Below are 24,669 nucleotides of genomic sequence, written 5' to 3' on the forward strand. Positions count from 1 at the left end.
TCATGTTTTACAAGACCATGATATCCCAATCCACACAAGGGATCACCGTAAGTCTAACAGAATCTTCATGTGAAGTTTACAATACCATCCTATACCTTCTACAATCTGAATCTGACTTTGACCTTTAATGAACTAAATAGGGGTTATATACTTTAGTTAATTAAATGGACTCTTCATGTGAAGCTAAGGTGTTTGAAATGGACACAGACAAACAGACAATCCCAAATTAATACTTCCCAAATCCAAAGCATTACTAGCTCTGCTAATTAAGCAAGAGAAAAAAACAACAACTTCAAGCTGTATACTTTCCCAGTTTTGTGTTCTGTTTAATGAAGTGTTGTTGCATTTCTCTATTTACAAAATAATTATGACATTTGTATGTAACACAGGATTAAAGGCAGGAACTCCCTCTTATTTTCTGGAACAATGGGTTCCACCTCATGGAATTCCTTCTGCTGAATCACGCTTTGTGTTAGTTTGGTTATGTATAGATCTGCCTCTCTCTTTCCTAAGGCTCGGGTAATTCCCATGTACAAAGTGTCCACCCCATTGCTTCTGTCTGTCCTAAATCTACACACAGAGTCATACAACAGGGATGTGATATGTACTGGGTCTTGTTTTAACAGCACTCTCTCTTGTTCTGCATCTGTACATAATAAATTCTATGTTTAATTTTATGTATGTCAAATCATCAATCTAATTAAAATCAGATGTTCATTACACTCACATACATATACGTTATGTATTGGAGAGAACCTAACATCTTAAATTTTAATTATATCATATATAAAGGTGAAAGATAAACCAGTCAAATAAAACATACATATAGCAAGAAATACAGTACCCTTGAACTCTGCAGGCATTGCAGAGGATGAAATTTTGTATGTATAACCATCCTTTGACAGCCTTCTGGACAAGATACTACCCGTTGACATTGCTCTCAGAATATATCCATCGCTAGGGACCTGTTGTTTATCCTCAAATACACAGTCATAAGAACTAGATCGCCTTATTCTCTCCGCTTTATCCATGTTGTCAGTAATTGGGTCATCACAATATCGTTTGATTTCTCTCTCAGATTTCTGATCAAAAAATACTTCATTTTCTAATTCAGATTGGTCAAATTCATCATTACTGGTCTGACCAAGAGGAAAGTAGTGTCTTGAAGAAGGATTTTTCAGTACACCTGTATTTTCAGACCCAACTGGTTTAGGCCTTTTTTCAGAGGTCCTAGGAGCTTTGGAACTTGGTTTTCCTATACCACCATTGTTGTGTTTATGGCTGCTTAATCTTCTCTCACTATCAAATTTCTGTAAACCCCAGTTATTGTTCTCTACCATTTTGCCAGGCATTTCTTTCTTCCCTTGAACAGACTCTGATACATGTCTATTTAACCGAGTGTTTCCTTCATTTTGAAAGGCATGAAGACACTGAGGTTTTGAGTCAAGACTCTTCCGTCCAGAATCAAGACTCTTCCGTCCAGATGGTGGTTTGTTCACCTTTTCACTCCATTCAATGCCTGGTCTGCCATGTTCTCTTTTGTCTAGTCTTTGTCGGGGTATACCATCATTAGGTAGACTGCTTTCTTTTCCACTGTCATCGTTTTGCGAGTCTGCTTTAGTGGTTAAATTTCTTTGGTTTATTGGTGGGCTTTTATTGATATTGCTGGATGAATTTCTCTGAACTCTGGGAAACATGTCAGCTTTTGATATTGACTTCTCCTGTAAAATAAGAGTTCCCCAATTAACACACAATAAGACAATAAACTTAGGACAGAAATCTTAGTATACCTAAATTCCCAGGCTTTCACCAGGATACTAAAACCATCATTTCTGATAATCACCTTAAAATACAGTTACTGCTTTCTCATATTTCTACCAAGAATTCGCTTTCTCATATTTCTACCAAGAATTCCAATTTTGCACTTGGTGGCACCACCACCCAATCAGACTCTTTGATCAGTCAGTTTGAATTTACCTCATCCTACCTATACACTTTAGCAGTGAACAGTCTTCAAAACACTTCTATTGCATGACAAACTTTCAAAAATATTTAGTTTTGGCATTCCACACTTCAAATCACCACCACACAACCTTATTTGCCATTTTCCAGTTTCAATTCTTATCAAGAGAACCTAGTTGCAGAACTGACGTAGCTGCTCTTGTAAGCCAGACGTGTATGTGAAACATCAATGGACAAACTCCAAGGTCAAGGTGTCAAAAATGTTGGTATGAAAAGAAAGTCTTATCATAAAGGAATACACATGTGAAATATGAGAGGCCCATCAACAACCATTCAAAGCTTATGGCCAAGGTTAAAGTTTTGTGGACAAACAGATAGACTAAAAACTATATAAAAAATAGCGATACAATAAATATGAGAGAGCTGATATAATAGAAGGGATTTTCATATTTAAGGTAAAGAGTATGTAGGTACATTAATTGTAAATCTATATTCCATTTACCTGATCAGGATATGGGGCTCACGGCGGGTGTGACCGGTCAACAGGGGATGCTTACTCCTCCTAGGCACCTGATCCCACCTCTGGTGTGTCCAGGGGTCCGTGTTTGCCTAACTATCTATTTTGTATTGCTTGTAGGAGTTATGAGATTGATCACTGTTCGTTATCTTCACCTTGCATAGTGACAATTCATAACTTGAAACAAATGTCAGAGAGAGAGAGAGAGAGAGAGAGAGAGGGTCTATTTACGTTTATTGCAATATACTATTTCTAAAATTGAAAAAAAAAATAAACATCAGATTTTGCATGATGACCAACAGATTTCTTTATTGATCAGATTTGTTTTAAGCATCTTTTCACCAACAGCTTTCATGTGAAATTGTCTTGTTTTATATGCCAATCAACAAGAGACAACATATCTCACCAGATCTTTCATGTGAAATTGTCTTGTTTTATATGCCAATCAACAAGAGACAACATATCTCACCAGGAAGCACAACTCTACTTACTTTCAAAAGATATAGACAACGTTAGAAGGTCAAAAGTCTAGTGGAAAGTGAGAGGTCTGGTGAAAATTAATCTATATTTGAAATATCAAAGCCCTATCTCCCTTCTTTCAAACGATATAATAAGGCGAAAAGATTAAATTTTCAGCAGGACAATGTGCGCACGCACACAGCAAGATTAACTCAAAAATTTCCTTCAAACAAGCAACATCAAAACTCTTGATTGGCCTGCTATGTCCCAGGACTCATTTGTGGGACAAGCTAGGTAGAAAAATACGCAGTCGTCATCCTTTAAGGTATCCAATCCATAAAACCCCCATTTCACCCCCAATAATTAATTGTTATGTAATACAAAACTTGGTATCAAAAGAAAGATAATTAACATACACAGTGATTCACCAGAAGAATTTTCAAAATTGACAAGACATCTCTTATAGAAATATCTGTTATAGAGATTAACATTAATCCCTATGAGAAAAACACATTTCTGTCAATTAGAATATAATTTCCAAAGAAAGGTCATGGTGAAAAGATTCCTATTACCATGGTCTTTCAAAATATGCGAAGAAGAGTAAAGGTCACCATACAAATTATGAAAATATTTAATTTTTTCTATATTTCTACAAGGGGAGATAATTTAGACAAAAAAATCTAATTCACTATAAATAGATGTGGCATCATCTACTCTCTCTGCCATCTTTATCTCACTAAAAATCAGGCATTTTGTTTTCACAAAAGATTTAGTGCTACAAATATTGACTTTATGTGAAAATATATGCTTTTATGGATCGGATACCTTAATAGCGTAAGAACTTGGAAGAACATTGTTGGAATAGTAGAACATTTCCTAAATGACCATTTGGAATGTATGTCAGTCCACAGCACTGCTATCAATGCTAATGATGGGCTTACCTGGTACTAGTGTCTATAAAACCACAATTTTGACACACTCCTCTCAGGGAAAAACAATGATGTTTAAAATCAAAGGATATATTAGACTTTTATCGTAAAAGATTATATACCACATATGATTGTTTATTGAATTTAACAAATAACACAGAAAATTATCCATTACATGTATTGTGTTTTTAAACTCTATCAGTATGTGAACATAAAAGATTTTTATAATTATAAACATTAATAACCTGTTCCTCTTGAGTTATGTTTGAATGTACAGAATATTCCTTCCTCTGTTTTGCCACAATATGTGAGACATTTGGGGATTTGGATAGTTGCTTAAATTTTGGGTTCTTCACCAAGTATGTTCTTCCAGCCAACTTTGGATCCAGCTGTAAGTAAGAAAATTACATGTACAGGTATATTTTCTCTGTCTTGAGTGTTTATATGGATAATTAGAATTCTTACATACATTTTCTTTGTCAGCGGACACCAGAATACTTTTCCGTCCTTTTCCTTCCTTCGGATGTCTTGTTGATACGTTGGGAAGGCTGTGTCGTCTTTCCTTCAGCTGCTGATGGCTGTCTTTTGATTCATGTCTCTTAATGTATGGTTTCAGTGCAGAAAGAGACAATATATAATCTGAGGATGGCCGATTTTCAGGATTTTTATCCAAAAGTCTTTTAACCAGGACATTTATAGTTGATCCCAGGGCTCTGTAATGTAGAGGTACAATTTTATACCAGTTGTAATTAACGTAAGAGGATCAGTATTTATGCATGTGATAGTAGTGTCCACTACACACAATCTCATGAGTACTGAGGTACGACTAATAGAATCCTTAACTAGCACATGTCTGAGACTGGGAAATTCCTTTCACAGGACAAGATTGGCAGTCTAGAGTGAGGAGAATGAACATTTTTTAAAGTTTTGCTTAGGTATATCATAGAACTTCACAATTTTGCAAGCGCCCTTCATACTCAATATAACTATGCAGTTTATTTGTTAGATGTTCATGCAGGAGTAAAGAATACACATTTATACTCAAAATACTGGAAATTTTATCTCTAACAGTTTAAGAGTACTAGGGTGTGAAAATCAGAAGTTTTATCTCTAACAGTTTAAGAGTACTAGGGTGTGAAAATCAGAAGTTTTATCTCTAACAGTTTAAGAGTACTAGGGTGTGAAAATCAGAAGTTTTATCTCTAACAGTTTAAGAGTACTAGGGTGTGAAAATCAGAAGTTTTATCTCTAACAGTTTAAGAGTACTAGGGTGTGAAAATCAGAAGTTTTATCTCTAACAGTTTAAGAGTACTAGGGTGTGAAAATCAGAAGTTTTATTAACAATGGACAAAATAATTCCCAACTACATGTATTGTATTGTGGTGCTTCGTAGGTGACCCCAACTGTCAACAGATCAGAGACAACTACATGTATTGTATTGTGGTGCTTCGTAGGTGACCCCAACTGTCAACAGATCAGAGACAACTACATGTATTGTATTGTGGTGCTTCGTAGGTGACCCCAACTGTCAACAGATCAGAGACAACTACATGTATTGTATTGTGGTGCTTCGTAGGTGACCCCAACTGTCAACAGATCAGAGACAACTACATGTATTGTATTGTGGTGTTTCGTAGGTGACCCCAACTGTCAACAGATCAGAGACAACTACATGTATTGTATTGTGGTGCTTCGTAGGTGACCCCAACTGTCAACAGATCAGAGACAACTACATGTATTTTCTGACCAAACATGCCACAATGGTCACCCAAACCACCTTGTGTATACAGTGATTTTACTGAAACATCAATAGGTGCTATTTGACCATAAACAACGTGACTTATATATCTCTCTACATGCCTGAATGCATTTTATTTCCACAAACTGTAAACATTTTATTGCTGTGGTCTTGGTCTTTGGACCACTGGTTAATGTCAAAGACTGGGTCCATAGAAATGTTTTTTAAAAGAAGATGTTTACCCATATATATTCATAGTAAAACTTTTGACACACACTCCCTATTGTGGCTTTATCAATTGAGCCAAAACCAGGGTTGCTTGCAATATCAAAATGGTACTGCTTGAAAATATTTCTCTCTCAGACCCAGTGGACATTGATTTGACTTCTATCTACACAACATTTAAATCAAATAAATGTTTTCATTTGTGACCTAGTGGTTGTTGAAAAGATTCTTAAATGACCCAACCCTACTTTTATTATTTCTTGAAAACTTTCCTTAGATATGCAGACATGAACTTAATTTGAAAAAACTCGAATACCACCATCCAATACTTTATGGCAGCTTTGGTTAAGACTGGGTCAGTGGTTCTAGAGAAGAAGTTGAAAATGAGAAAAAAAGACAGACCGTGAGACAGACAAAAATGTTGACAGACCGTGAGACAAAAATGACAGACCGTGAGACAAAAATGACAGACCGTGAGACAGACAAAACGTCTGCTTCGGTAAGCTAAACACTAACCTTGGAATGGGTCTGTAATTTTCTTGTAGGATTTTCATCAGGAGTTCCTGTAGGTCATCTGCATCAAACGGTACACGCAAACAACATATTTCATATAACACACAGCCCAGAGCCCACATGTCACTTTTGTGATTGTATCTAGAGTTTTGATTAAGGATCACAGTATCCACTATAAATTTGTTGTACCGAGTACTGTATACACACATGCACGCTCACACCCATCCATCCACCCACACACCTTTTCCCCAAGCACTTTTAACATAATGTTATATTAACATGTTGAATTTGTCCATTTCCAAATCATATAATGTACTACATATGACTGCATAGATTGGACATATTATTCAGTGACTAAATTGTAGGGCATACTAAAAACTATTACAGTATACATGTATCTACTTAAAAATTAGTGTATTCAAAATTCCTTTTAATGAGAGATGATGCATGACTTGGTGTAATCATGAATGAAGTCTTCGATTGTGTTTGATTGTTAAAAAGAGAATTTCTTTTCGTATAGCACAATCTTAAATCACCATTCTTGACCACTAATTAAGTATCATGAGTCTGCTAAAATAAGTACATACACAGTAAAACATGCTTATAATAAACATACTTATAATGAATTCATGCTTACTGCAAAGTGAGAGGAAAACAAGGAAAATTATATTGGATATAATGAAGTTTGGTTATAATGAACTGTTTTTCATTGTTCCTGGAGGTTCACTACAACTGTGTTTTACTGTATTGCTCATTGTAACACTGGGTCATTGTGATGTCTTAATAGCACCATTTATGCAAAAATTGAGATGAGGCAAAACTCTTCTACAATCTACAAGTTTAGAATTTTGACATAATGCAGATAATTTCTATTTTTAGCTTTAGTTAGGATATCTAAACTTTATGTTCTTGAACATGTTTTCTTAGTATTATTTTTTAGAAACCAACCAGATGGGTTTTTTAAAAACAATATTTCCTCTAAGATACAGCTTTACCTCAAAGAATTTACTGTGTGCTAGGATACGTCCAAGCGATGTAGTCAAATGTCCACCACTTAAATTTAAAAAAAGCATTATCTAGTGCTTCAAACTCCTGTTTGATTTTTACTATTGATAAAGTGCACCTGCCGAATTTCTGTTCCATTTTAACCACCTTTTCTTCAATTTACAAATATGCTAAGAAAATATCTTAGCATGTATCCTGACCTCCCAAGCAAACAAAAGATGTTTTTAAAAAAAACCACGTTAATGCTGAATGGTATTGACTTATCTATTAAATTCTAAAAACATTAATTTTGGCTTCAAAATGTATTATCTATTTGTTTTGTAACTGGTGCACCATTGACATAAACATACAATTCCTTTTGATTTGCCTTATATAGGGATCAGAAGCTTGTTTTTTCTGGTTCAGTGGTTCTCGAGAGGACATACCACCTTGTTTTCATTTTTTTCCAATTATCTCTTTTTTGAAAGGTCCACTTAGTTCTTCATTTGAACTATTTAATTCTATCCCCTTTCCACAAGGATGCTTTGTACAATTGGCCCACTGGTTCTCAAGAAGAAGCAAAACAAAAGTGAAAAGTAAACAGACAGACATACAAAGGATGAATTTTGATCAAAAAGTTCAGTTCTTGATCTTTCAGCTATGGTGAACTTAAAACCTACCTAAACAAGCCCACCTACTCCAGGTCAACAAAATCAAGGAAATGGTTTTCTCCCATTGGATACACATGTTAAAGACCCAACAAAAATACCTTAAGGTTTCTTCATGGATCACTGGATGTGGGCAGAGCTCATCTTTACCTGGAATTTACCTTGCCTAGACATCAGGGTGTAGTGTATACCAGTAGTTTTGATATACACAGGACCTGTCTCAGGGCCCTCTGCAGAGTTTCTGTGGTCATAGTGTTTGAATAATGGTTGTATTCCTAAGAGTAGCTGACACACAGTCTACACCCACCCCCTCTTTATCTCTCTCTTACTCTCAGTCATTGACGTAAGGGTTAATGTACTCGTATCGCTCCATTCCTTAAAAGTAATGGACTGAGGCCCCGAAGGGGCCAGGTCCATTGCTTTTAAGGAATGGAGTGATACGAGTACATTGACCCACTTAAAATCCACCTTAATAACAAGAGGCCCATGGGCCACATCGCTCACCTGAGTCACCTTGGCCCATATCTGAAGACTTTCCATATATATTTGCATGTAAAACCTTAGTCCCTATTATGGTCCAAACTACCCTTTGCAAACTTGAATCTACACTGTGTCGGAAAGCTTTCATGTAAATGTCAACTTCTTTGGCCCAATGGTTCTTGAGAAGAAAATTTTTAAACCTTTTTCCTATATTTGTATGTAAAACTTTGAACCCCCCCCCCACTTGTGGCCCCATCCTACCCCCCCCCCCCCCCACCCCCCGGGGGGCCATGACTTGAACAAATTTGAATCTGCACTATGTCAGAAAGTTTTCTTGTAAATATCAGCTTTTCTGGCTCAGTGGTTCTTGAGAAGATTTTTAAAGATTTTTCCCTATATATTTGTATGTAAAACTTTGATCCCCCCTTGTGGCCTCATCCTACCCCCAGGGGCCATGATTTGAACAAACTTGAATCTGCACTATGTCAAAAAGTTTTCAGGTAAAAATCAGCTTTTTTGGCTCAGTGGTTTTTCTGGCTCAGTGGTTCTTGAGAAGAAGATTTTTAAACATTTTTCCTATATATTTGTGTGTAAAACTTTGATCCACCCCTTGGGGCCCCATCCTACCCCCGGGGGCCATGATTTGAACAAACTTGAATCTGCACTATGTCAGAAAGTTTTCATGTAAAAATCAGCTTTTCTGACTCAGTGGTTCTTCAGAAGAAGATTTTAAAGATTTTTCCTATATATTTGTATGTAAAACTTTGATCTCCTATTGTGGCCCCATCCAACCCCCGGGGCCCATGATTTGAACAAACTTAAATCTGCATTATATCAGGAAGCTTTCATGTAAATCTCAGCTTTTCTGGCTTAGTGGTTCTTGAGAAGAAGATTTTTAAAGTTTTTCCCTATCTATTTGTGTGTAAAACTTTGATCCACCCCTTGGGGCCCCATCTTATCCCCGGGGGCCATGATTTGAACAAACTTGAATCTGCACTATGTCAGAAAGTTTTCATGTAAAAATCAGCTTTTCTGGCTCAGTGGTTCTTGAGAAGAAGATTTTTAAACATTTTTCCTATATATTTGTATGTAAAACTTTAATCCCCTATTGTGGCCCCATCCAACCCCCGGGGCCCATGATTTGAACAAACTTGAATCTGCATTATGTCAGGAAGCTTTCATGTAAATCTCAGCTTTTCTGGCTTAGTGGTTCTTGAGAAGAAGATTTTTAAAGTTTTTCCCTATATATTTGTATGTAAAACTTTGATCCCCCTTGTGGCCCCATCCTACCACCGGGGGCCATGATTTGAACAAACTTGAATCTGCAATATGTCAGGAAGCTTTCAGGTAAATTTCAGCTCTTCTGGCCCAGTGGTTCTTGAGAAGAAGATTTTTAAATGACCCCACCCTATTTTTGCATTTTTGTGATTATCTCCCCTTTGAAAGGGACATGGCCCTTCATTTGAACAAACTTGAAAGCCCTTCACCCAAGGATGCTTTTGGCCAAGTTAGGTTGAAATTGGCCCAGTGGTTCTGGAGAAGAAGTCGAAAATGTGAAAAGTTTACAGACAGACGGACAGACAGACCGACGGACGGACAGACAGACTGACAGACGGACGATGGACAAAATGTGATCAGAATAACTCACTTGAACCTTCGGTTCAGGTGAGCTAAAAACTAAACTTTGTGCATTTTAATCATGTCTTACGTTTTTCATTCTTTTGTTGCATGCATTTATATCTACTTGTATAAAGGTTGACCTACTTTCCGAACACTCCATTCCTGAAAAATAATGGAGTGTTCGAACAAAAGAATGACGTCATAGGTGGATTTTAATCAATGAATAATTTCTACCAGAGATTCACCAGAATGTTAAAACTTATGCTCAGGATACGGTTTCTTTTGGCATATCTCTGGGCTTAGGTAAAAGGGAGTCCCAATTGTTGTTACTGCCAAATCAGAGCTGTCCTTGAGAATACGAGCTATTCCAAAGTCTCCCACTTTTATGATGGATTTTGATGTCAAAAAAATGTTTTGTGACTTCAGATCTAAAAGTAAAGTAGAGCTTAATAATTACATGAACATCAGGATTGTGCACTGAAGCATGAAAACGTGTAGCTATCCATGCAGCGATTCCCTGTACAAAATGAAGAGATGAAATTGGTATGGCTTATAGACACGGCTCTGACACAAACCCTGGGTTCTGACAGCGTTCTTTGGCACGTACTGTTACTGATGATGGCTTCGTTTGTTAAAAATCAAATTCAAGAAAGATTTCCTCTAATAAAGTGTAACTTAAGAAAGTTAAAATGGAGTTCAAAGATGTTTTACAATTTACAAAGGCTAGAGAAGATATTCTCCATTTTACATTTGCAAAAGGAACCTTTTTCTCCCTCAGTTTGACTATTAAATTCGCACGATGACTGGCCTTATCACAACTGTCCTATTTCATTTCCTTGCTGTGCTTCAAAAAATAATTTGCTTGATATTGCATTATTTATCCTAATGTCAATGTTTTTATGCATTTGTAAGCATATGTAAATTTGATTCATAAGTAAATGAATAATCGTATTGGGTATTTACATGTACATGTATATGTAAAACAAAACATCAAAAGATATATTTTGTTTGCGGAATATAGACAAACACAGCATCCAACTTAGAGGTCCAAGTTGTAATCTTGGAGCCAGAGCAGTGAGAGATTGAAAAGAGTAATTGGGAAATAGTAAATATTTAAGAAACGTTTCTAGAACATGAAAGAAAACGTGAGGAAGCTCACATACCCCTCACTCCAACATTGCTTGACGATGCCTCACATAATGAATGGTAATGCTATGCATTACTGCAAGAACAGGACAGAGGGGCTCAAAATTCTAATTAAGTTTAATAGGGGCAATTACTCCCACAAAACTTACTGTATCAGAATTTCCTGGAAATATGCACATCTACACAGTGGGTTCTTATTAACTACAAAGTTTCACAAAATTCTATTGAACGGTCTCAGAGGAGCTGCACTGACAAGAAAGGGATTGACAGATTGGTCAAAAACATTATACCCTCTGCAACTTCGTTGCATGGGGTATAATTAGTCTTATATAAGACTGCAATCTTTGTGGATTCTAGAGTATATATAGAGGCCCTCAGTTCTCATTGTTTACAAGTTTCATGGAGCAAAAGTTGACCTCTGTTTTTGTTAGTGCCTGTGGAATATAATTAGCATTTTATCTACACGGATCCTGATTACCTATACATTCAGTACTTTGATTTCTTAAAATTAAGACTGTAAAATATATATTACTTATAGAATAACACACACAATGACATGCATGTAATTTACAGATTTTAAGTGAATGATAAATGTCACATATAACATTATATACAGGTACAAAATGCATTTTGAACATACACTTTGTTATCTTGCAATATTTTCAAACTGCCATGGCTATACAAATAAAACAAACAACAGATTAACAAGATTTTTTTCATGGCCAATGAATCTCTCTGTCACTACAATCTACTGCAATTTGATAATAGAGACTAGCTAGGCACTTGATTGATTGCATCTTGTTTAACGTCCCTCTTGAGAATTTTTCACTCATATGGGGACACCTACTGTGACACGGGCCATCCGTTTTTAAGGTCATCTCTGAGGATCCGTGACAATCACACCTGATGTGGAGCATTTGGCAATGAAACTGTCACTACCTGTTTTAACAACTTGGGTCTGTTGCGGCTAGGATTCGAGCCCCGACCTTCTGCAAGCAGAACGAACGCTCTACCTCTAGACCACCGCGGTGGTAGCTAGCACTTGAATACTGATAGTCATTACAGGATAACTTTACAGCATAACAGATAACATTATTTGGAAATTGGTTTCTTCAATGCTAACAAAATTTTGATGATATGAAATATAACTGCTTATGAACATTCTTTCCCTCAGTAAACCACCAAAACATTAGCAGGCAATATCATACAGGTAGAATAATGATATCTAGAAACCATCAAACTTTTGTTGGTTCACAGCTGGGGAAAGAAACTTTTCTACACATACACACATAAATGTTTTGTGCCAAAATTTTCAAAAGTTGACTGTTATTATTTTCAGTAAAATATGAACCACTTCATATCACTGAATTATCAAAATGGCTGTTTTTGAAAATTTCTAGAAATGGTGTTAAAAGCAAACAAAGTTGCCATTCCTAAATCATTATCTACCTCTGTGAAGGATATTATGTCTGTGTATGTACTGTAGCGCCATGCAAATCTGAACGAACCAGTCCAAGATCACCTGTAAATACACAAAATCATCTACAACATCACCTGTAAATACACAAAATCATCATCTGTAAATACACAAAATCATCTACAGCATCATCTGTAAATACAAAAAATCATCTACAACATCACCTGTAAATACACAAAATCATCATCTGTAAATACACAAAATCATCAACAGCATCACCTGTAAATACACAAAATCATCTACAACATCACGTGTAAATACACAAAATCATCTACAGCATCACCTGTAAATACACAAAATCATCTACAGCATCACCTGTAAATACACAAAATCATCATCTGTAAATACACAAAATCATCACCTGTAAATACACAAAATCATCACCTGTAAATACACAAAATCATCTACAGCATAACCTGTAAATACACAAAATCATCAACATCACCTGTAAATACACAAAATCATCTACAACATCACCTGTAAATACACAAAATCATCTACAACATCACCTGTAAATACACAAAAACATCAACAGTATCACCTGTAAATACACAAAATCATCTACAACATCCCCTGTAAATACACAAAATCATTTACGTCACCTGTAAATACACAAAATCATCTACATCACCTGTAAATACACAAAATCATTTACATCACCTGTAAATACATAAAAACATCTACAACATCACCTGTAAATACACAAAATCATTTATAACATCACCTGTAAATACACAAAATCATCAACAGCATCATCTGTAAATACACAAAATCATCTACAACATCAACTGTAAATACACAAAATCATCTACAGCATCACCTGTAAATACACAAAATCATCAACAGCATCACCTGTAAATACACAAAATCATCATCTATAAATACACAAAATCATCTACAACATCACCTGTAAATACACAAAAACATCATCAACATCACCTGTAAATACACAAAATCATCTACAACATCACCTGTAAATACTCAAAATCATCTACAACATCACCTGTAAATACACAAAATCATCTACAGCATCACCTGTAAATACACAAAATCATCAACATCACCTGTAAATACACAAAATCATCATCTGTAAATACACAAAATCATCTACAACATCACCTGTACATACACAAAATCATCTACAACATCACCTGTAAATACACAAAATCATCATCTGTAAATACACAAAATCATCTACAACATCACCTGTAAATACACAAAATCATCAGCATCATCTGTAAATACACAAAATCATCTATAGCATCACCTGTAAATACACAAAATCATCTACAACATCACCTGTAAATACACAAAATCATCTACAACATCACCTGTAAATACACAAAATCATCAGCATCATTTGTAAATACACAAAATCATCTATAGCATCACCTGTAAATACACAAAATCATCAACAGCATCACCTGTAAATACACAAAATCATCATCTATAAATACACAAAATCATCTACAACATCACCTGTAAATACACAAAAACATCATCAACATCACCTGTAAATACACAAAATCATCTACAACATCACCTGTAAATACTCAAAATCATCTACAACATCACCTGTAAATACACAAAATCATCTACAGCATCACCTGTAAATACACAAAATCATCAACATCACCTGTAAATACACAAAATCATCATCTGTAAATACACAAAATCATCTACAACATCACCTGTACATACACAAAATCATCTACAACATCACCTGTAAATACACAAAATCATCATCTGTAAATACACAAAATCATCTACAACATCACCTGTAAATACACAAAATCATCAGCATCATCTGTAAATACACAAAATCATCTATAGCATCACCTGTAAATACACAAAATCATCTACAACATCACCTGTAAATACACAAAATCATCTACAACATCACCTGTAAATACACAAAATCATCAGCATCATTTGTAAATACACAAAATCATCTATAGCATCACCTGTAAATACACAAAATCATCAACAGCATCACCTGTAAATACACAAAATCATCAACAGCATCAACTGTAATACACAAAATCATCAACAGCATCACCTGTAAATACACAAAATCATCAACAGCATCACCTGTAAATACACAAAATTATCTACAGCATCACCTGTAAATACACAAAATCATCAACTGTAATACACAAAATCATCAACAGCATCACCTGTAAATACTCAAAATCATCTACAACATCACCTGTAAATACTCAAAATCATCAACAGCATCACCTGTAAATACACAAAATCATCAACATCACCTGTAAATACACAAAATCATCATCTGTAAATACACAAAATCATCTACAACATCACCTGTACATACACAAAATCATCTACAACATCACCTGTAAATACACAAAATCATCATCTGTAAATACACAAAATCATCTACAACATCACCTGTAAATACACAAAATCATCAGCATCATCTGTAAATACACAAAATCATCTATAGCATCACCTGTAAATACACAAAATCATCTACAACATCACCTGTAAATACACAAAATCATCTACAACATCACCTGTAAATACACAAAATCATCAGCATCATTTGTAAATACACAAAATCATCTATAGCATCACCTGTAAATACACAAAATCATCAACAGCATCACCTGTAAATACACAAAATCATCAACAGCATCAACTGTAATACACAAAATCATCAACAGCATCACCTGTAAATACACAAAATCATCAACAGCATCACCTGTAAATACACAAAATTATCTACAGCATCACCTGTAAATACACAAAATCATCAACAGCATCAACTGTAATACACAAAATCATCAACAGCATCACCTGTAAATACTCAAAATCATCTACAACATCACCTGTAAATACTCAAAATCATCAACATCACCTGTAAATACACAAAATCATCAGCATAATTTGTAAATACACAAAATCATCTATAGCATCACCTGTAAATACACAAAATCATCTACAACATCACCTGTAAATACACAAAATCATCATCAACATCACCTGTAAATACACAAAATCATCTACAACATCACCTGTAAATACACAAAATCATCTACAACATCACCTGTAAATACACAAAATCATCAACAGCATCACCTGTAAATACAATGAACACCCGTGACAATCCCTCTAAACATTATACTTTCCACTTTATTAATTCACTCTCTTGTTGCTTTCACACAGACAATAATGATGAAAATTACCATTAAAATTTTTCATTTCAGAGTGTATATTTTTCCTTTCTTCCAAGAGTCATTGTTACCATGATAGCCATGACCCGTTATGTTATTGTTACCACGATAGTCACGACCCGTTATGTTATTGTTACCATGATAGTCACGACCCGTTATGTTATTGTTACCACGATAGTCACGACCCGTTATGTTATTGTTACCATGATAGTCACGACCCCGTTATGTTATTGTTACCACGATGGTCACGACCCGTTATGTTATTGTTACCATGATAGTCACGACCCGTTATGTTATTGTTACCACGATAATCACGACCCGTTATGTTATTGTTACCACAATAGTCACGACCTGTTATGTTATTGTTACCACGATAATCACGACCCGTTATGTTATTGTTACCATGATAGTCACGACCTGTTATGTTATTGTTACCACGATAGTCACGACCCGTTATGTTGTTACCACGATAGTCACGACCCGTTATGTTATTGTTACCATGATAGTCATGACCCGTGATAGAGCACCATATAGCTCTAAGAGTCATTGTTACCATGATAGTCACGACCCGTTATGTTATTGTTACCATGATAGTCATGACCTGTGATAGAGCACCATATAGCTCCATACATGATTTGAAATTTCTGATGGCACATTTTATTAAAAAAATTGCCAAAAATTTTGCGATATTCAGATTTTGCGAGATTTAGATGTATGACGTGAAAATTAAAACGAAGCCAAAAAGTTCAATTATGATCATAATCATTGTAGTACATGTCTAAGCACTATTCAAGAAATTGTCTAGTAATGGGTCTTAGACTATTGCAATCTGATTGAAATACATATCTCTCAAATACCAAATAGTGCAGAGAAGAGAATTTCAATCTGTCTTTTTAAACAGATTGGGGTCTATTGTTAACATGAAGATGACACTTTTGATGGTTCAGATTTAGTACTTAGAAAAAAACAATTCAAAGGCTAAAATTCTAATTACCATATGTAGTTTTGAAATACATATACAATATTGTAAACTATTCCATACTTCTCTAGTGAAGGAAACTCCCTTTTGATCACAGATTTTCTTATGAAGATCTCCTAAAAGAAATAAAAGCATGGTTAATTCCATTTTAGTTTTACAAACATATCTGAAAGAGGATTTTAAAGCACATTTGCAGAACTTTGCAAAGTACTACAAGCCTCTATCAACAGTGCTTAATTCATGGTTCCTTAAACATGTAAAAGTCCAAAAATAATGTAACCAAAAAAAACAAAAAACAAGAGGCCTATGGGCCACTTCGTCTACCTGAGCAGCAGTTCCTAGCAATAAACAAGCTTGAGAAAAACTATCATTATACAAGCAGCTTGGTTCAGAAAAAAACTTTTCAAAGGTATGGCTAAAAATATATTAATTATCAAACTTAATTATTAGATATTATTACAAATTCAAAAATTATCATATGCCCTTGTAGATGGGTATGGCCTTTCATATTAACCAATTTCATCGATGCTTTGTGCCAAGTTTGGTTCCCTATACATTCACTTGTAAAACTTTGATCCCTATTATGGCCCCACCATAACCCCAGGGGTCATGATTCAAATTTCCACTATGTCAGGAAGCTTTCCAATTGGAACTCCTCGAATGTCTCGCGCACTCGACATAGATCTCGGATGTAATACGATGGCATCCATGAGCGAATTTGATGCATTGCTGTGACGTCACAATTGACAATGCATCAAATTCGCTCATGGATGCCATCGTATTACATCCGAGATCTATGTCGAGTGCGCGAGACATTCAAGGAGTTCCGATTGGGAAGCTTTCATGTATATTTCAGCTTTTCTGGCCCAGTGGTTCTTGAGAAGAAGATTTTTAAATGACCCCTCTCTATTTTTGCATTTTTGTGATTATCTCCCATCTGAAGGGGGCATGATCCTTCATTTGAACAAACTTGAACCCCCTTCACCCAAGAATGCTTTGTGCCAAGTTTGATTGAAATTGGCCCTGAGGTTCTGGAGAAGATGAAAATGTGAAAAGTTTATAACGTCAACTATGGACAACAGAAAGTTTTGATCAGAGAAAAAAAAAATCCATCAAATTTTCCAGGTATGAAAATATATCAAAACAAAATTCAGCCAGTTTCACAGCATTTCTTTTAATTTAACAACAGAAATGAAATGTTTTGTCAGTTATTGTCTTTTTTTGCTGAAAATATACATCTTTTAGACTTTAGTGCTTTTTTCCCCTAGTTTCACAGGTTGGGAACACTTTAACTATAGTGAGATCTTCTCGCTAAAACGCGATTATCCCTCTTTAGTGAGAAAGTCAACTTCACCATAAACAGGTGTTTTGGTGTATTTATTGAAAATAATGGCAAATTCCGTGCAATGCTGAATAAGTGTGACACACACTCAGCATGACGCGAATTGATTCCATAAAATTAATAACACACTGAGTCAAGAAATTTCATATCAATGCTCTGCATAAGAGGGAAGGAGGCTGAAATCCAATGCACATCGTGAGTGTTTTGTTTTGATTAATATATTGGCAGAAGTATCAGACATTTCACCACTTTTCCTTCTTTACACATGAAAAAAAGAGATGTACTTCACAGGTGTTTTTCCAGTTGTATCATGGGATATTTACTCTTGCTAGAGTTTTTGTGAGAAGATCTCGCTATATATATATATATATATATAGAGAGAGAGAGAGAGAGAGAGAGAGAGAGAAAGAGAGAGAGAGGGAAGTGTTCCCAGCCTGTTTAAACCATCATGCATTCCAACAAATTTGAATCTGCAGTACATGAGGATGCATGCATATTTCAAAATCCGTCAAATAGTACTATATCGTCAATTGGTTCTTTTTTTCAAAGAATTTCCCTACATATTTCCATGGGCAAAAAACTGTACATGCTTATGGCATAGATACACCCCCTCTTTATAGGTAACTAAAAATACACCTTAGTATACTATAGAAACATCATTATAGTCATAATATACATGTAGACTAGCTATAGTAGATGTATTTTTATTTACCATTTAAGATGGGGAGTGCCTATGCCCTCCGTTTGCTGTCTTGTTAACATACACACCACCATCCGCATACTCCATGGCAATGTTTAGCGCACCGTCGTGGACGTAAGCATCCAGATATCGAACAATGTTGGAATGGTGCATTCGTCCCAGTACAGACACCTCCGTCAGGGATTGGTCCAGTTCCCGCTCAGACAACCGAAGAATATTTATAACTTTCACGACACATTTTGAGTCGTGCTTTTTTGATTTTGCAATCCACGCCTCTCCAAATGTCCCTGTTCCTAGCAATGTCAAAAGCTGAAAACCGTCGGCCATTATTTTCTTCTAGAAAACGGTGTCAAGGTCATTGCGATTAGTGACGTGAGTACAATGTTACTATTGAAACAGGTGCGCCTTTTTTATTTCATAAAGTTGTGGGGGTGTATATATAGCTATACACGTCTCACTTCGAGACTGCTACGAGTTTATTTCATACCGCCGGGGATCATGTGTCAGAGAGAGAGAGAGAGAGAGAGAGAGATTGAGAGAGAGAGAGAGAGATTGTTGATTGATTGTATATGTTGTTTAACGTCCCTCCCGAGAATTTTTCACTCATATGGAGACATCACCATTGCTGGTGTTGTAGAGTGAGCTTTCCCCCATAATGAGACTTTCCCCCGGAAGCCTGGCTCTAGAGTGAGCCTTTCCCCGGAAGCCTGGGGGAAGGCTCACTCTAGAGCAGGAGAACCCCCGGGGAAGTCTCACTCTAGAGCCAGACTTCCCCGTGGGAAGACCTACTCTATCACTAGTTGTAGAGTCAGACCCCCCCCCCCCCCTCCCCCATAGCAGGACTTCCCCCTTCATTTATTCCTGGTAAACTACCATCACTTTATGGAGATTGTTTAGATACCAAGACCTTTTTCAGCAGGGCATTAAAGGATTTTGCTTAATTAAGTCGTTCATTAAACTCAAGAGAAGAAAACGCTGAATAAAACACATTGGAATTAATAAGTCATTCTGTTTGACCCATACTTTGTCCCACACAATACAGGTCTATGCCTTGGTTAGTTTTAGAAGTTTGAAAATTTCGAATTTGTTTCTTCTCATCTGCGTACAAATTTCAGTCATGCTTTTAAACTTGTACAACTTCAGGTAGGTAGGTAGGTTGGCAGGTGTAGGAAGGTAGGTAAGTAGGTAAGTAATTCCCTGTCCGATAAACTAAAATTTATTTCATAGTTTGCGCAGGAGGGGATGAAAGCGGGGTGTCTAGAGCGAGACTTCAAGAGGGTGTTATGGCTCTAGAGTGAGGCTTCCCCTGGGGGTAAGGTTTATTCTATAGTAAGTCTGCTGGGGGGAAAGCTCACTCTAGATCGACACTACCGGGGGAAGGCTCCTTCTAGAGCCAGACTTCCGGGGGGGAGGCCCACTCTAAAGCCAGACTTCCGCAGAGGGAAGGTTCACTATAGAGCTAGACTTCCGCGGGGGGAAGGCTGGCTGGGGGGGGGAGGGGGGGGGGGGTGTCTGGCTCTAGAGTGAACCTTCCCCCTGGGAGGAAAGCTCAATCTAGAGCCAGACTTCCGGGGGGGGGGTCTCACTAGGGGGGGGGGGGTCTGGCTCTATAACACCCGCATAGGCATCGGAACCGGGGGAGGGGGGTAGAGGTAGGGGGGGGGGTAGCCTCTGGAAAACTGTAGAATGACCAGGCAAAAATACATAAAAATACATAATGTGTAGTAGTTACATATTTTTTATTTACCAATTGAGATGGGGAGTGCCTATGGTAGAAAAATGTAAATGCGCCAGTCTCAGCAGCCATTTCATATCAGTATAAAATTTCATAGTTACAATATTGTGCTAAAATCTTGAAAAAATGACTAGGATAAAAGCAGACCCTGAGCTCCCAGGGTGGTGTATCATTAGGTTTCGTCTTTCACGAGTGGCGGGTCCACTGCGAGTTTGACAATTAGTATTTTTACAAACTATAGATCTACTGCATCAAAATACTAATAGGCAAAAATGTCCATATATTTTGTTCAGTCAGGGTGGGATGTCGCCCGGTCCAACCTCTGGATCCATGATAGCAAAATCTGTTAGACCCGTATTTATGTCCATGACAAACCCATCTGGTCACTTTATTCTAGTGACCTAGTCCTGTGGGGAAAAAAATCCGATATAAATAAATGTGCTAAAACTTTCGGGCTCTTCGATTCCATTCAGAGTCATTCACACTATCTGTCTTATTTTTCTGATTTCCTCCTTCCATTTCCTTGGAAAACCCATCGGACCCAGTGTCTTAGGAGATGAAATATCATCTGCGCGTATTTCTTCTTATGATGGAATGATTGATTGATTGTTTTGATGTTTTCCGCCACACTCAACAATTTTTCAGTTATCTGGTGGCGCCCAGTTTTTGTTGGTGGAAGAGAGAACCCAGATACGATGTACTTGGGAAGAGACCACCGACCTTCTGAAAGTAAACTGGGAAACTTTCTCACTTACCGGCGCGAGCGGGATTCGAACCCGCGCCGACCAGAGGTGAGAGACCGTGTGATCTTAAGCGCGATGCTCTCTCTCTCTTTCTCTCTCTCTCTTTCTCTCTCTCTCTCTCTCTCTCTCTCTCTCTCTCTCTCTCTAACCACTCGACCACGGAGGCCCCTTCTTATAATGGACGGAACCAGAAAATTTTCAAAGGGGGTTCAGGAGGGTTGCGACCCAAGTTTGTGCCTTTTCGTCGAAAGGGAGTGAGGTGGGGGTTGATGACCTCAAAATGGCAAAGAATTACCTTTTCATTCAACTTCTGTTAAAATTCTTTTCTTGTCACAATGACAAATAAAAAAGACTGTTATGAAGAGAAAGAAAAAAAAAAAAGGAAAAAAAAGAACAAGAAAAAAAAAAAAAAAGGTGCTTAATGTTCCTAATCCAGTGATCTTTGAAAGGGAGTATAGGCCCCTATATGGAGCACCAATCTTGCGAGCTATAATTAATTAAATTGATGCGCGCATCAAATCAATTCAATTGATGAGAGCAATGAATCAATAAAAGCGCGTATCTATTCAACACCTGTCATTAGATATAGTTGCCCTCTCTCAAATAATGCTTGCGCGCAAAAATAGAATTATTGCTCTCTTCATTAAACTAATCCAACTGTCATTAGATAATCCATTTGAAGAGAGTGGGAATTCAATTACAGCGCGCATGAAGTCAGCAGAATAATTGATGCATGCTATCAACAATTTTAATTAATGTACGCAATAATTAAGAATTGGAGATATCGTGAATTATTTAAAGAGATCTTTAATTAGATTGTTGCGCGCATGAAGTCTTCAAATAATTAAATGAGTTGATGTTAATTTGGCGGTAGATATTTTAATTTAGATTCTAGTAAAGTTATCAATACTACAGTATTTTAAGAATAAAACGAAACAAAAATCTATATTAGATATGTATACCAAAACAACAACAACAACAAGAGGCCCATGGGCCACATCGCTCACCTGAGTCACCTTGGCCCATATCTGAAGACTTTCCATATATATTTGCATGTAAAACCTTGGTCCCTATTATGGCCCAAACTACCCTTTGCAAACTTGAATCTACACTATGTCAGAAAGCTTTCATGTAAATGTCAACTTCTTTGGCCCAATGGTTCTTTTAAAGCTTTTTTCTATATTTGTATGTAAAACTTTGACCCCCCCCCCACTTGTGGCCCCATCCTACCCCCAGGGGACCATGATTTGAACAAACTTGAATCTGCACTATGTCAGAAAGTTTTCTTGTAAATATCAGCTTTTCTGACTCAGTGGTTATTGAGAAAAAGATTTTAACTATATATTTGTATGTAAAACTTTGACCCCCCTTGTGGCCCCATCCTACCCCCGGAGCCCATGATTTGAAGAAACTTGAATCTGCACTATGTCAGAAAGTTTTCATGTAAAAATCAGCTTTTTTGGCTCAGTGGTTCTTGAGAAGAAGATTTTTCCTATATATTTGTATGTAAAACTTTGATCCCCTATTGTGGCCCCATCCAACCCCCGGAGCCCATGATTTGAACAAACTTGAATCTGCATTATGTCAGGAAGCTTTCATGTAAATCTCAGCTTTTCTGGCTTAGTGGTTCTTGAGAAGAAGATTTTTAAAGTTTTTTCCTATATATTTGTGTGTAAAACTTTGATCCCCCCCCTTGGGGCCCCATCTTATCCCCGGGGGCCATGATTTGAACAAACTTGAATCTACACTATGTCAGAAAGTTTTCATGTAAAAATCAGCTTTTCTGGCTTAGTGGTTCTTGAGAAGAAGATTTTTAAAGTTTTTCCCTATATATTTGTGTGTAAAACTTTGATCCCCCCTTGGGGCCCCATCTTATCCCCGGGGCCCATGATTTGAACAAACTTGAATCTGCAGTATGTCAGAAAGTTTTCATGTAAAAATCAGCTTTTCTGGCTTAGTGGTTCTTGAGAAGATTTTTAAAGATTTTTCCTATATATTTGTATGTAAAACTTTAATCCCCTATTGTGGCCCCATCGAACCCCAGGGGCCCATGATTTGAACAAACTTGAATCTGCATTATGTCAGGAAGCTTTCATGTAAATCTCAGCTTTTCTGGCTTAGTGGTTCTTGAGAAGAAGATTTTTAAAGTTTTTTCTTATATATTTGTGTGTAAAACTTTGATCCCCCCCCCCTTGGGGCTCCATCTTATCCCCGGGGGCCATGATTTGAACAAACTTGAATCTGCAATATGTCAGGAAGCTTTCATGTAAATCTCAGCTTTTCTGGCTTAGTGGTTCTTGAGAAGAAGATTTTTAAAGTTTTTCCCTATATATTTGTGTGTAAAACTTTGATCCCCCCCCCTTGGGGCCCCATCTTATCCCCGGGGGCCATGATTTGAACAAACTTGAATCTACACTATGTCAGAAAGTTTTCATGTAAAAATCAGCTTTTCTGGCTTAGTGGTTCTTGAGAAGAAGATTTTTAAAGTTTTTCCCTATATATTTGTGTGTAAAACTTTGATCCCCCCCCCCCTTGGGGCTCCATCTTATCCCCGGGGGCCATGATTTGAACAAACTTGAATCTGCAATATGTCAGGAAGCTTTCATGTAAATCTCAGCTTTTCTGGCTTAGTGGTTCTTGAGAAGAAGATTTTTAAAGTTTTTCCCTATATATTTGTGTGTAAAACTTTGATCCCCCCTTGGGGCCCCATCTTATCCCCGGGGCCCATGATTTGAACAAACTTGAATCTGCACTATGTCAGAAAGTTTTCATGTAAAAATCAGCTTTTCTGGCTTAGTGGTTCTTGAGAAGATTTTTAAAGATTTTTCCTATATATTTGTATGTAAAACTTTGATCCCCTATTGTGGCCCCATCCAACCCCAGGGGCCCATGATTTGAACAAACTTGAATCTGCATTGTGTCAGGAAGCTTTCATGTAAATCTCAGCTTTTCTGGCTTAGTGGTTCTTGAGAAGAAGATTTTTAAAGTTTTTTCCTATATATTTGTGTGTAAAACTTTGACCCCCCCCCCCTTGGGGCCCCATCTTATCCCCAGGGACCATGATTTGAACAAACTTGAATCTGCACTATGTCAGAAAGTTTTCATGTAAAAATCAGCTTTTCTGGCTTAGTGGTTCTTGAGAAGAAGATTTTTAAAGATTTTTCCTATATATTTGTATATAAAACTTTGATCCCCTATTGTGGCCCCATCCAACCCCAGGGGCCCATGATTTGAACAAACTTGAATCTGCATTAT

At 36.7% G+C, this 24,669-nt stretch overlaps 1 protein-coding gene across 2 annotated transcripts; it reads right to left on the reverse strand.

The window, feature by feature from the left end:
• Window positions 1–298: 298 nt before the first annotated feature.
• On the reverse strand, window positions 299–19,293 carry LOC125659633 (serine/threonine-protein kinase Nek1-like). 2 transcript variants are annotated; one of them, XM_048891369.2, is made up of 9 exons: window positions 19,005–19,293; window positions 16,958–17,010; window positions 12,691–12,763; window positions 10,370–10,523; window positions 6,347–6,484; window positions 4,337–4,580; window positions 4,113–4,256; window positions 845–1,721; window positions 299–646 (listed from the first exon to the last, which is right to left on the reverse strand). In XM_048891369.2, exons 1-9 carry the CDS (start codon window positions 19,261–19,263, stop codon window positions 366–368), a joined length of 2,223 nt encoding a protein of 740 aa, XP_048747326.2. In that variant the 5' UTR covers window positions 19,264–19,293; the 3' UTR covers window positions 299–365. The 2 variants fall into 2 exon arrangements, with proteins under 2 accessions (XP_048747326.2, XP_056005679.1); XM_056149704.1 differs by having other exon boundaries at window positions 18,949–19,067.
• Window positions 19,294–24,669: the final 5,376 nt, after the last annotated feature.

The sequence above is a fragment of the Ostrea edulis genome, chromosome 9 (genome assembly GCF_947568905.1).
Source record: "Ostrea edulis chromosome 9, xbOstEdul1.1, whole genome shotgun sequence".
NCBI classification, from domain to species: Eukaryota; Metazoa; Mollusca; class Bivalvia; order Ostreida; family Ostreidae; genus Ostrea; species Ostrea edulis.

What these genes read in the sequence shown, in the direction of transcription:
- LOC125659633 (XM_048891369.2), bottom strand. Translation starts at nt 19,263, where the DNA reads ATGGCCGACGGTTTTCAGCTTTTGACATTGCTAGGAACAGGGACATTT. An exon ending in GAGTTTCCTTCACTAGAGAA is followed by an intron (nt 12,764 to 16,957) that starts GTATGGAATAGT and finishes GTGTATTTACAG; the next exon opens with GTGATCTTGGACTGGTTCGT. An exon ending in ACATAACTCAAGAGGAACAG is followed by an intron (nt 1,722 to 4,112) that starts GTTATTAATGTT and finishes CTTATTTTACAG; the next exon opens with GAGAAGTCAATATCAAAAGC.